A 13,876-nucleotide genomic window follows, 5' to 3' on the forward strand; every position below is an offset into this window, starting at 1 on the left:
AAAGTGGTCAGAGTGAACATCCTTGTATTGTTTCTGATCTTAGGAAGAAAGCTTTTAGTCATTCACCATTAAACGTGCTGTTTGTTCTATTTTTTAAATACATGGGTTAGGTAGGTTGAGGAAGTCCTTTCTATTCTTAGTTTGCTGGGAGTTTTTTTTTTTTTTAATCATAAATAGATGAGGGATATTTGTAGCTTTTATAAAAAATGTGATGTTAGTCTTATTTTGTTTTCAGGGTAATGTTAGCGTTAACTAGGAAGAACTAGTAAATATTCCATGATTTAAGAAATGTTTTCCAGGAGGTTGTGTATAATTGGTAGTATTTCTCCCTTAAATATCTGGTAAAATTCACTAGTGCAGACATCTGATTCTTGAGTTTTCTTTGTCAGAATGTTTTAAGCTATGTCAATTTATTGGATAAAGGGCTTCAGGTTATGTATTTCTTCTTGAGCAACTGTGTTTTTTTAATGAATTGGTTTGTTTTATCTAAGTTATTGAATTTAATAGCATAAAGTTGTCTATAATATTTCTCTTTTATTTTCTGTATAATCTGTAGTTCTTTCACCTGTTTTATTCCTTACATTTCTTGATTAGTTTAGAGATCAGTTTTATTGATCTTTTCAAAGAAACAATTTTTGGCTACATTTTATTTTTAATTATTTTCCTGTGTTCTGTTTCATTACTTTCTCTTCAGTTTTTAATTATTTCCCCTTTGCGACTTATTTTGGTTGAATTTAATGCTCGACTTCTAGTTTCCCAAGTTGGAAACGGAAGTCCTTGATTTGAGATTTCTTATTACTAATATAGGTGTTTAGTGATGTAAATGACTCCCCAAAGTACAGTTTTAACTGCATCCCACAAATTTCGATATGTTGTATTTTCATTTTTACTCAGTTTATATATTATTTTCCTTTATACTTATCCTTTTAATATGGGTTATTTTAAAATGTGTTATTAATTTCCACACATTTTAGGACTTTTTTTGATTTATTTCTTTAATTGATTTCTGATTCAATTTCATTGTGGTCAAAAAGCATACTCTGTACAACTTGAATCCTTTTATTCAGCCTTGCTTTTATAGTCCAGAATATGTTTGATTGGTAAATGTTCCATATGCACTTCAAAAAGACAAGCATTCTGTAGTTGTTGAGTGCTGTATATATCTCATTGGGTCTATCTGTTGACAGTGTGGTTCAAATTGTATATATCTTTACTGATTTTCTGCCTATACTATCAATTATTGAAAGAAGATGTTGAAATCTGACTATAATTGTGGCTATATCTATTTCTTTTTACAGTTGTTTTTGCTTCTTGTATTTTGAGGTACTGTTATTAGGTGCATTAGGTATTAGGTATTAGGTATTAGGTACTGTTATTAGGTGCATTAGGTATTAGGTGCATTAGGTATTAGGTACTGTTATTAGGTGTATTTAGAATTATGATATTTTCATGAAGTAAATATTATTCCTAGTAATATTATTTACTCTGAAATCTATTTTGTCTTATAGTAATAGAGAGCTACTTCAGAATTAGGGTAAAACAATTTTTTTCATTTCATTTCAGATTTTCTATTGCTAGTATATTAGAAACACAGTGATCTTGTATTAGACATTCTGTATTAAAAAGTCATAAATTATTAAAGTTTAAATAATCTTAGAAATTATTTAACCCAACTGTTTCATTTTGCAATTGAGTAACCGAGACCAAAAAGATAGAGTTACTTTTCAACACCACAAATCTGGTCATTGGAAGTGCCCTTACCTTCTGTCAGATACACCGCTTATTTGAACCCATCTCTCTTGATTTCCTGGCCAATAACTTTTCTCCTCAAAGCACTGTCACCTCTTACGCCAATCACACAAAGTCCAAGATGGGATACTTACTATGAAAATGGTTACATTTTTAATACTAATCTAATTTTGGTTGACCAATAATTTTGGATACCTTTCTTCTATATTTGCCCAAATATATAACAAGTCTGTGGTTTTTGAGTTCACTTAAGGCAACGAAGTTCTTCTAAAATATAATAAAATTCTCATTTAGCATTTGAAATATCATTCTTAAATATTAATATTTATTTTAAAACCCTTCTATTAATAAAAGTAATACATGTCAAGAACCTAGGTGTTAGGAACAGTAAAATATATATCTCATTATATGCATTATGATTTAGGTATGTTATCTCGTTTAATCCTTAAGTAATCATACGATTATTCTCATTTTACAAATGAGAAAATTGAGGATCAGAGTTAGATAAAGTAACTTACTAAAAGTGGAGCCAGAATTTGAGAGCAATACTTTTTGACTCCAAAACCACCAAGACAATGTTTTCCAGACCTCAATTTCTTTTGCCATGTATGAAATTATCTGCATAATTCTTCATTTAAATTGACAAGTATTTAACTTAAATACATTTATATAAAGATGATGTTTACTTTCTTGGATGAAAACCAATATATATAATTATAAGATAACTTTAAAAATCAAATAAAAACAGAAAAATATCGCTAAATTCTAGGTAAACATTTTACTTGCTGCTCTTTATTATTATTGAAAAATACAATTAAAAGGTATTTTAAAAATTTAAAAGACATACTTGCATTAAGCTGACCATTCCCATTATGTAACCAGAAGCTCCTAAAAAGAATAGAAAAGAAAACTGCTTTCTCATTAGGTAATTCATTGTATTTTAATGATCCATGTAGAACTAAAAACTCATCTCCCCTAGGATGGATGTGAGTCCACAGTTAGGGCATCAGTACATTTTAGGCAGGAGTAGCTTGAGTAAAGATAAAGAGTTGTGAGAAAGTTTGGGTATCACAGAGCACCCAGAGGTTATGAATTCCTTGAGTGGTAGTTCTAAACATTGTATGTAATTATTACCTTCAGAGTTTAAGACACAGATGAAAAGACTCAGAATACATGATGTAGATTGGAGTGTCCATCTCTTTTAAAAGTTCCCTAGGTAGTTCCAGTTCTTAGGAGGGGTGGAAAACCTCTACGATAGGATGTTTGAATGACAGGATGGTAGTGGTGGTGATGGTGTTGAGTAGGTTGGTAGGAGAAAGGCCAGGTAGATCAGCAATGTCTGCTCTGAATGTGAACAGGTGGAATGGTAAAAATATCGTTATTACTTGCTATCTTAGGGATAGAAAATGAATAACCTATCCAAGGCGGTTGGATCTTGAAGAGCTGGCAGAGTGCTGACGCTACCTTCCATTAAGAATAAACATTCATGAATTTTCTATCTCAGAGGCTCTTTTGATTTAAACGTCTTGTGATCTTTTCTTATAATTAAAGGCATTAAATTCATATGTGAAGAATTTATGACAGTATATTTAAATAATGATCTAAACGACTTTCTCCAATACTTTACAATAGACATAAATATTTTTGAACCAGCTTTAACACAATTACTGCCTATAAGTAGGTGCAGAGAAGAGTTTTATAACTTTTTTAAAGCAGCAGCATTTTAAAATATAATACACAGAATCCAAATTTGCATGTGTAAATAAATAGAATGCATGAAAAGAATCTGGATGTGAATTAATTCCCTTAATTATTTATCCATTGTTTTGATGCTGTCCTAAGACCCATTTAAAATAAGGCATCTTTCTGGTGGGTAACAAATTTGTAGTCTATCAAGCTGGGCTCCCACTAACATTGGCCAAGCTGCTGCAGACATGACTTCATCTGGGAACACGAAAGGAGAACTCAAAATCCAAATCTTCATACTTTCTTAGGAGAAGCGTGGAAGTGGGAAAAGGAGAAATTCAAACTCTGCTTAATTTTAAAAGGGCAGTAAAAAAGGGGAGGCTGCAAAGGCTAGTTTACAAAAATAGACGTCGAGAACTCCTGGGGAAGAAAGTGGGCGAAACGGGCTTTTTTGGGGGGAGGAGACATTTGCAGCTCATCGGACGGATTCCCCGCCGCCCTCCTCCCAGAAGGTCCCCACTCCCTGTCCGGGGCCCTCCCCTGGCTTCCGCGCTTGGCCGGGAGCCTGGGTGGGCGGGGTAGCCTCTCCAACCTCTCCTTGGCTGGAGGCACAGGGGCATTAACTTAGCGCCCCGGGACTCTGCCAGGCTCACGGGACAGCTGCACCTCTCAGCTTCTCCAGCTCTGGGACGCGGTCGTCCCAACTCCCTCCGAGTGGAAAGAGTGCAAAACTTTTGTTCGTGCGCGGGTGGGGCTCAGTAGTACCACGGCGCGTCCTGCCCCGGCTTCCCCAGCCTCCCAGCAGGGTTAGCTGCGGTCAGAGCACTTTCCACTTGCGACTGCCGGCCAGAAACTTCTCGGGAATGGAGCAGTCACACTGTGGCAGCAGAGACCGAGGCGGTAGCGGCCGACCCCACCTGGCCCCTGGGCTGGTGGTGGCGGCTGCCCCTCCGCCCCCATCCCCGGCGTTGCCGGTACCATCCGGGATGCAGGTTCCCCCAGCGTTCCTGCGGCCGCCCAGCCTTTTTCTGCGAGCAGCGGCCGCGGCCGCTGCCGCCGCAGCCGCCGCCACCTCAGGAAGCGGAGGCTGCCCGCCGCCTCCTGGGCTGGAGAGGGGGGTGGGCGCGGTGGGCTGCGGCTACCCGCGGACGCCCAAGTGCGCCCGCTGTCGCAACCATGGAGTGGTGTCAGCGCTCAAGGGCCACAAGCGCTTCTGTCGCTGGCGGGACTGCGCGTGTGCCAAGTGCACCCTGATCGCCGAGCGCCAGCGCGTCATGGCCGCCCAGGTGGCGCTGCGCAGGCAGCAGGCGCAGGAGGAGAGCGAAGCCCGGGGGCTACAGAGGCTCCTGTGCTCGGGGCTCTCCGGGTCCCCCGGGTGTCGGGCATCCGGGGGCGGCGGCAGAGCCGAGAATCCACAGTCCGCGGGCGGCCCTGCGGCGGGGGCTGCGCTGGGACAGGGTGCCTTGAGACAGGCCATTGGTTCCACGACCCCCACTTTCGAGGTTTTCCAGCAAGATTATCCTGAGGAAAAACAAGGTGAGTTGATCTTTCATTTGTTCTTTGCTCAAGGAAATGGTTGTTCTGGAAAGAAACTCTGAAACAGGCCGGCGCGTCCTTAGGCGGGCAGGAATAGTTGTTTAAAAGAAGCACTTTAAGTTCTGGGGAACTGCTCAGCAATATGGACATTAATAAGTGTGAGAGACACATCGCCTTCACTTTGGAGGAGTTTACTGTTCCTTCCCTCAGGTGATAAGATAATGAAAAAGTGAAGCATGGGTGGTAACAAATGAGCAATTCACCCTAGGAGTCGAGTTATTTGCGCGAAAGTTGATTTGACTTTTCACTGTGTGGATAGAACTTCAAGCAGGCATTGAGCAAAAAGCTGAGTGAGAGGTGCTGTGTTTGAGTGTGCTCTGTACTCTTTTGAGATAGGGTCTCACTCTGTTGCCCAGGCTGGAGTGCAGTGGCGCCATTATGGCTCACTGCAGCCTCAACCTCCCTAGGCCCAGGTGATCCTCCCTGATCTGGACTGTTTTCAGCTGTAAAACCAGAGCTGATTTTGCGTGGGAACTCTGATAGTTGGGGATGCAGTTCTTTAATACATGTTGGGGCAAACATTTGTTGCAAGCTTGATGTGGGGAAGAGACTGAAATATACCAAACTGTCATCTTTCTTTCTTCCTTCACTCTGAATTGTTTTTGTAAAATGTAATTTGTAAAACCATAAGTAAGAATTTCAAAGTTCAATGTTAGAGGTTTTTTATCCAAGGAGTTTTCATTATTTTTCTCTTATTTTTTGACTGCAAGTCAGTTGCCTTCATTTCCTGCGTTAGGAGATATATTTTAGTGAACTTCATAGCCCTCCACAGGGCCTACTAAGCAGTGGAAATATCACTGTGATGTTTTCTTTTTTTAAAAAAATAAGTCCAAAACTTGTACAAAACTTATAAAGTTGTATTATATGAAATTGTATGATAGCTATACAGTAAACTATTAATTACAAACCTTCCTTGAATTGTGAAAATTGCATGTCTCAACAGATTTTTCGCTCAATGGCTGCCTGAAGTTCTACTCACACAGTACATTTGAAAAATACTGGTCTGTGAATTGACATGAGGCATTCAATTCAGAGTGAATTTTGTGTTTACATGTGTCAACTTTTTGTATATATTCTAATTGAGTAGGTAAAACAGAGTTTATACAATTCTCATGAAAGATCAAGGGTGCTAAAGAGCAAAGTTATTAAGTAAAAGTGACGTGAAAGAGAAGTAAAAGTGAAAATTCCTGAAACTACACCGATAGTGAAATGGCTGACAGCTCCCTGCGAGACACTGATTTATGTGATTTCTAGTTGGTACCAAAGTGTTCTGTTTCATAGAGCTAATTATTTTATTTTGTTGTTTGCCTCAGATGATGCCCCCTCCCCCATAAAAAGCAAGCTAACATTGAAAGGTTACTTCAATAGCTTTCTAAATTGACTGCTCCTCTTACACAATAGCCATGAACTGTGGTAAAATAGTCTATTTAATTTACTCATTCATTGGACAAAGACTAACTGTGATTTAGAAGTGAACAAGCTTTTCCTACACAAAAGAACCTTATATTCAAAAGAAGGCAGACTATATGTATCCAAAAACTACAATGCAAGGCTTAATATACAATGATAAATGCAATAGAAGTACAGCAAGCTGTAGGACTTAAGAAGACAGAGAGTTGAAGTAAATGGTATTATATTTTAAAGACACCGTATTTTCTAAATAATCTTATGTAAATTGGTGTTTCACTACATATATTGTACGATGAGTAAAATATAAGGACATTATTTTATGATTTCATGCATAACTTGCTATAGAGATGAAATGTTGATAATTGACATGTTGAGGGGCATGCTCATTCATATTTACAAGTAAAGTGGAATGGAGGACTAATGCTAATCTATTTCCACTTGGCAAATTTCATTAGAAAAGTATTACTGTGTTATTTGAAGTTGAAAATACTATAGAGTGTAATTTTTGCAGTAGTGACATTCTTTTTTTCATCATATGCTTATGGGAACAGCATTTTGAACTTCAAAACGCTAAATTGTATACACTTTAATTTTAAAATAAACTATAGCTATTTCTTTAGAATTTAGAACTGAGTGCTTCTTAAGAAAATTGGAGAGAACATGAAAGTATTGCAAATCATATTTACAAATCACTGCCTTAGGCAATATTTGTTTTGTTACATTCATAAACTTGGTAGAAAAAGAAAGTTGGACAGAATTACTCTGCACACTCCACTTAGCAGTTTACTCTTACCTATATATCTCTAGGATAATAGAAAATGTAAACCAAAGTAAAAGTTATATAGTAAATACGGCTATTTTAATTTTTCTGGTGTTAACCTAGTAAAGGGTGTTAAAATATTCTTGTTTGATTAATGTGCTCAACATGTTGAGATAGAAAAACCAGAACTTTGTGTAAAAGTACTTTTAGAACATTGCCCCTAACATTGGAGGAGGGTTGTGATTTAAAGCAAATGCCTAATATGTTGTTTTTAAAAGACAATTTGAGGATTCATATAGATTGCAATAGGACAGTTTATAATTTTCTTTTACAAACAATTTGCTTTTAAAGTCTGTAACTGATATTTCTTAAGGATTCAAAAAGAAAGTACATGTTTCATAGAGGATTATGAAAAACACCATCTGTATTATTTCTCAAAATGAAATATGCGAGCTCTAGTATGATTTGGGATTGACATAGCAATAGTACTTATTGGTTTAAATTTGAAATGAAATGAACAATTTTGTTTTTTTACATTATTCAAGTAAATTAATTTTAACCTGAAATATGAGATAAAAAAACCAATTGTTAAAATTTAGCATTAGTGATTAAATAGAATATTCATTTTCAAACTAAGATTATTCCTTTTATTCCCTGTTCATTTTATTTAGTTTTTTTTCCATAGTGTCATTTTGAAAAAATATCACTTAGATAACAACAAAACTTAGGTGACATTTAGGAAGATCCCACACAACCAAGATAGAACAGACAGCATGCCACATTGGTGTTATGCAAACAATTTGGGGTAACAATGCACTGTCATCTTCTGATTCCTAAATATAACTGCATTTTAATATTGCATATCTTTGTATTCTGAAATGATATAATAGTATCTTTTTGACTATTCCAGCACCTGCATTTCTGAATAATCTTTTAAATTTGATTTATTCATTAAAATGTCTTTGAGTATATAAATATTACTAATTATTAGGAGTGAATGAATTATATTATCTGGCATTATTTTTAAGTGAGCAGTACTATGTTCTGGGAAGTTTTCCCTATATTTGATTGTTTTTTTCCCCTCTTCTCCAGAACAAAAAGAGAGTAAATGTGAGTCATGCCAGAATGGACAAGAAGAACCGATCTCCAAATCCCATCAGCTTTACCTGGGATCATCTCCTAGGTCTAATGGTGTCGTTGGGAAACAAAGTATCGGGTCATCTATTTTAGAATATTCCAACAAGCATGATAGTGTCCTCTCTCCTCATCCTGGAGAGCAATCAGGAGGTGAAGAGAGTCCCAGGTCCTTATCATCCTCTGATCTGGAATCAGGAAATGAAAGTGAATGGGTCAAAGACTTGACTGCGACCAAGGCAAGCCTTCCTACAGTGTCCTCAAGACCAAGAGATCCTCTTGATATCCTTACTAAGATTTTCCCAAACTACAGGCGCAGCCGGCTAGAAGGCATTCTACAATTCTGCAAAGGGGATGTGGTCCAAGCTATTGAACAGATTTTAAATGGCAGAGAACACAAGCCAGACAACAGGAACCTAGCAAACTCAGAAGAACTGGAAAACACAGCCTTTCAGAGAGCTTCAAGTTTTAGTCTTGCTGGAATTGGTTTTGGAACTCTAGGTAATAAATCAGCTTTCTCTCCTCTTCAAACTACTTCTGTTTCTCATGGAGGTGATTCAGATCTCTACAGCTTAAATCCTAGAGTAGGTATCAGTCCATTAAGGGTGGCATATTCTTCTGCAGGAAGAGGGTTATCTGGTTTTATGTCACCCTACCTAACACCTGGGTTGGTACCCACCTTGCCTTTTCGGCCAGCTTTGGATTATACCTTTTCAGGGATGATTAGAGATTCTTCCTACCTTTCCAGTAAAGACTCAATAACTTGTGGCAGACTGTACTTCAGACCAAATCAGGACAATCTGTAATGTATATGCCCATTCTCCCTTTCTGGAGTTTTTCCAGAAGCATGTAGTACATGCACGTGCACACACATACACACACATCCATTAATATACTTCAATAAGTATGTGAGTGGATTATGAGGTCTTAAAATGCTAGTTTTTTTTTTTCTCAAGCAATATAATAGGTCTTAGATCTGAGAACTCTTCATTAGCATTTATCAAGTGAAAGAAGTAAATTTGAACATTATATAAGGAAATATTTAGTTTAACGAATTTTCTCCCTAAATTATCATTTGTAAAAATTTTTATTAAAACTATCCTTTTTATTTTATTGAAAAGTGGATTTTTTTGTGATAAAATACATTTGTAAGTGTAAAGCAATCCAGCATAATATAAAACAAAAGGAAGAATTGAACAATTAAGGCAATTTTAAATAATTACTACTTCAAAACTGTTTCTTCTGTTCCTTGTTCACAGGAAAGAAAAAAGTATTTCAAAGTATTTTTAAAGTATTTTATTTGCAGATAGGTGATTCGTAATAAATAAAACATTTGAGCAATTTGAATTTATAGTTTCTGAGTGTTTTATTTTTCAATCTTAGCTTCCATTAGTGAAAACAAGTGCCATTAAAAAACGTTTTTTTAAGTTAACACTGTGGATTAGTCTATGAAGTAAATCTTAGGAAATGAGACTGCGCCATCTCCTGGCCACTATCGCCAATTGCAACTGAGCTCTGTAGAATATATGAATTAGAAACATTGTTTCCAGAGAATAAACTAACCATTTTTTTTTTTCAAATAGTCATTTTGGATTATGCTACATTAAAATTTTCATACTGTAAAGTGCACATCTACTGTGGATGAGTTTCAGTCTTTAAGTGTGCTTATGTCTGTATCTGGGGAAATATCCTTTTCTTATAAGTTTGGGACAAGAATATATGGCAACCATTCTCAAAAGAAAGAATAATTTTATTCAGAAAACTAAAATAGCTGCTCAAATAAATATTTATTGACTGGAGATAGTTGATTCTTAATCACTGAGGAGAGATACAAGATTTCCAAAGGGGAAAAACTGCCATGAAGTTTCAGAGGTATTCTTGCAATTTTAAAAATAATTTTTGTCCTCCATCTGGCGCATTTGAAAACTATTTATTTCAGTCAGTGGAAAGTCCCTGAGGAAACTGCTTAGAAAACAATTTCTAGGACATTTTCTTTATACGTCATCATTTTGTTTGAAGGACAGTAGCTTCATTGTTATTGTTAGGAATAAATGGAAACCCAGCAGCGGTAAAAGATAGTTGATGAATTAGAGATTGTTTAAACTATTTGAGCAGCATGACTCATTAAGGATTTTTAAAATTATATGTATATACGTATGTGTGTATCTATATGCAGATATATAAGTCTATGTAGACATACATTAAACCCCCACAGGTTATATTATCATGGAGGCTTTTTTCATGAAGCCAATAAGAATGTATTTCCAAGGAATATTTTGCCAGCAAATGTGATATTAAGTTACTTTAGAGTATCTGATGATGATTTAGGATGTAAATGTGTTTAATAGGTCATGCATTAATTTTAATGGTGTGAATTTAAGAAAGCAGATCTTGAAAAATTTTGATGTACTCAATATTCATTTATTATAAAAAAAGTTTTATATTCTAAGCCTAAGCCATAGAACAATGTCTAGCAAGTAGTTGAAATTCAATTAATATATACTGAGTAAGAAACGCTTATATATAATAGATCTCTTTGAGACTCTGATAAAACTGAAGAACTCCACAAAATGGCCTACAGACACACAGTTTCGCATACAATTTCACTGGGTTCTTGAATCTCCTAAATGGTATTCAGGTTAGATTCCTTGGCGATTCTTCAGTTGTTTCTGTTGTGTTAAACCACTTATTGAATGCTATTTTTTCTGAAAAGTGCTAGATCCTATAGAGGATACTGAATGTAAAATATTGTGCTCTAAAGGAAGTTACATTATACAACAGAGATATGGTTTTAAATAATAATCCTAGAGTTACTGCATGATGTATGTGGTTTTATAATGATGTGCTTGTATCTGAGAAACTGAATTGCTTTTGACCTTGGAAGAACATCAATTCTGGGCAGTATTCAAATTTATAAAATAGTTTTGTAATCATAAAACTTAATTTATATGATGCCTTACACATTTCATACCCTTTATAATGATTTAAGGACTTAATCTTATCAAATTGGTCATTTGTCTAACAACTCAATAGTATATGAGGAAATTGAGGCTCAGCAGTAGGGTTTTTTCTCCCTAAGGTTATTAGTATGAGTCACCTGGAGTGGAATTACTGTACTCACTTCAGCAATTTCAGACTCCAAGGTCTGAGGAAGGATTCATGTCTGTTTTATTCATTCACGGCCTTGAACAGTGGCTGATATATCATAGGTTCTCAAATGCTAGGTTTCCACTGACTGAAATAAATAAAAGAAAGCAAGTATTAGCTTAATAATTTATTCATTCAACACCTATTTAATAATTTCTAATAATAACCTATTTGTGACATGTACTGTGTTAGACACAAGAGATAAAGTGATTAAGATACAAGACTTTGCCTCAAGTTGCTCACAGTCTATATTGTCGTGTGTACAAAAACCACCAATCAACCAGTGTTGGTATTATTTGACAATGTTGGTATATCCATGAGTTCTTTGTAATCTTGATATTCACATCCATGGATGCTGCTTGAAGCCTGAACTCCTAAGCCACTAATTAGTGGTGGGAAGGAAGAGAGGGTAAATGCTTTAAGAGCTAGCATATGACAAAAATGAATTGACTTTATTCTGTATCATATAGAGGGCCTAAGAGGTAAACATTTCATAGAGTATTCAGAAGAACATAAGGAATGAGTTCAAGAGTGCAATGGCTGCCTTGTATGATAAAGCATCTTGTACTCATTGAAAAATGCACGTAGAAAATATCAATCAGAGACCTGATTGATGGGATTTTTCATTACTGCTTTAATATTGGGACTGAACCATTTTCTAGCTCATCGGAAACATGGAAAGTATTTGTTAAATAAATAAGTAATGGAATTTCAATTCTAAGACCATGAAAATGAAAACACTCTACGATTATTTGTCAATAAAACACAGGGCAGTTTTGCTCAACAGAATTTTGCCTATGTGATAGCCTCCTGAAAGTAGGCAGAAAAGAAACACATAGAACACAGTGCATGACTTACAAGGGAATAAAACTGTTAGAGGTTAGTGTAAGGTATATAGGCATGAGTGCGGTTTAAAAAGGATATGGAAGAGCACTGAAGACAAACATTAGTACATTTCCTGTAAGGTAAATACCAATATGTCTCTCTAGAAGAAGCATTTGTTTTGGAATTGAGGAAACCTAGAATGGATTTATCTATGTGACTTGGACAGGTTACTTATACTCTTTGGACATTTATTTTTTCTCAGCAAAACAAGGATGATATTATTTAACTTGCAAGATTCATGGAGATAAAAGCTTAAATAAATGGCAGAGTACAGTAATGCTTATATACTGGATGCTAAATAAATAAGTCTCACTGTTATCACTTTGTATTAAGATATTATCTTTGCCCCCTGGTGGCAGTCTGTCAACAAAGAGTACTGTAATTGCATTTAATCCACTCAGTGGATGTGGAGCCCAAAGGACAGCCATCATCAAAGCATCGTACAGGCTTAGTTCCAGACTTCCTGTTTGGTTGTTCATTTCATAGGAGAGCCACACTTTTGTAACATATTATTGTATATGTTATTTGGATTATTTTCAGGGCTACCTGAAGAAAATAAACAGCAAAATCATAGTTTGTGTTTATGCTACAATTATTAGGGTTGTCAGGAAAACAAGTCCATGTAACATGTGGAAATAAGGAAGTTATAGAAATTTAAACTACCATAAACAAAGGAGGAGCCTGAAAATGAATGTCTGGAAGAGGGAAATTGGCAGATAAGAGAAAGATTCACTCATCTGCTTGAAGCACTGTGTGGGTTGACAAGCAGGAACTGAAGCTCTGTGAAGTTCAGCATGTCCAATCACTCAAATGGTTCCCAGCCAGGGGTTCTGAAGGGAGGCTATGGGAAACCAATGCCTCTGTGTAGGTTCTAGCTCTGTTGGTCCGTGAGAAAACACCTCATGGTGAACCTGTGCCACCGTGGGTCAGTGAGGTCAGCAAGCAGGAAGACAAGCTGGATGTGGAGTAAGGAAAAGTGAAGACAGCCTGGAAATCACTGGGTATCTAAACTTAATGACTTGTGTTTCACTTCTGCCTTAAAAATCTCACCATAATTCCTTTCTTGGGGGGCCAGTCTCACTTTGAACAATACAGGAAAGGGAATTCTGAGAAATGTCAACCAAACTGACAGTGTAGTCTAGTACAGTGTACTCCTTGTCAACACAGCTTTCATAGTCTCATATGTTAACCATATTTACTTCCAAATAAGAACAAAAACAAAATCATTCTTTTACCTGAAGTTGATACAACTATCTTTTGTACAACAAAAACACACTAGCCCACTCCCCAAAAGGGAACACACAAAGTGACTTACCTATCTGTGGTATGCTCATTTCTGTTTTACTCAGTCAAATGCTCCTTTGAATATCCTATAGCTTTAATCCTGAGATATAGGTAACCACTATTAATAAATCTTTTGTTAGACTAGGGAATTGGGGAAAGGGGAAACTCACACACATACAAATACACTTTGAAGCAATAAATACATAAATACATATTTTTATCTAC

The 13,876-nt window shown here is 36.2% G+C and overlaps 1 protein-coding gene across 1 annotated transcript; it reads left to right on the forward strand.

Annotated features, from left to right (window-relative positions):
* Window positions 1–4,062: 4,062 nt before the first annotated feature.
* Window positions 4,063–12,940, forward strand: DMRTA1 (DMRT like family A1). Its single transcript, XM_010353386.2, has 2 exons — window positions 4,063–4,971; window positions 8,294–12,940. Exons 1-2 carry the CDS (start codon window positions 4,299–4,301, stop codon window positions 9,139–9,141), a joined length of 1,521 nt encoding a protein of 506 aa, XP_010351688.1. The 5' UTR covers window positions 4,063–4,298; the 3' UTR covers window positions 9,142–12,940.
* The last annotated feature ends 936 nt before the right edge of the window (window positions 12,941–13,876 follow it).

The sequence above is a fragment of the Rhinopithecus roxellana genome, chromosome 16 (assembly GCF_007565055.1).
Source record: "Rhinopithecus roxellana isolate Shanxi Qingling chromosome 16, ASM756505v1, whole genome shotgun sequence".
Classification (NCBI taxonomy): domain Eukaryota; kingdom Metazoa; phylum Chordata; class Mammalia; order Primates; family Cercopithecidae; genus Rhinopithecus; species Rhinopithecus roxellana.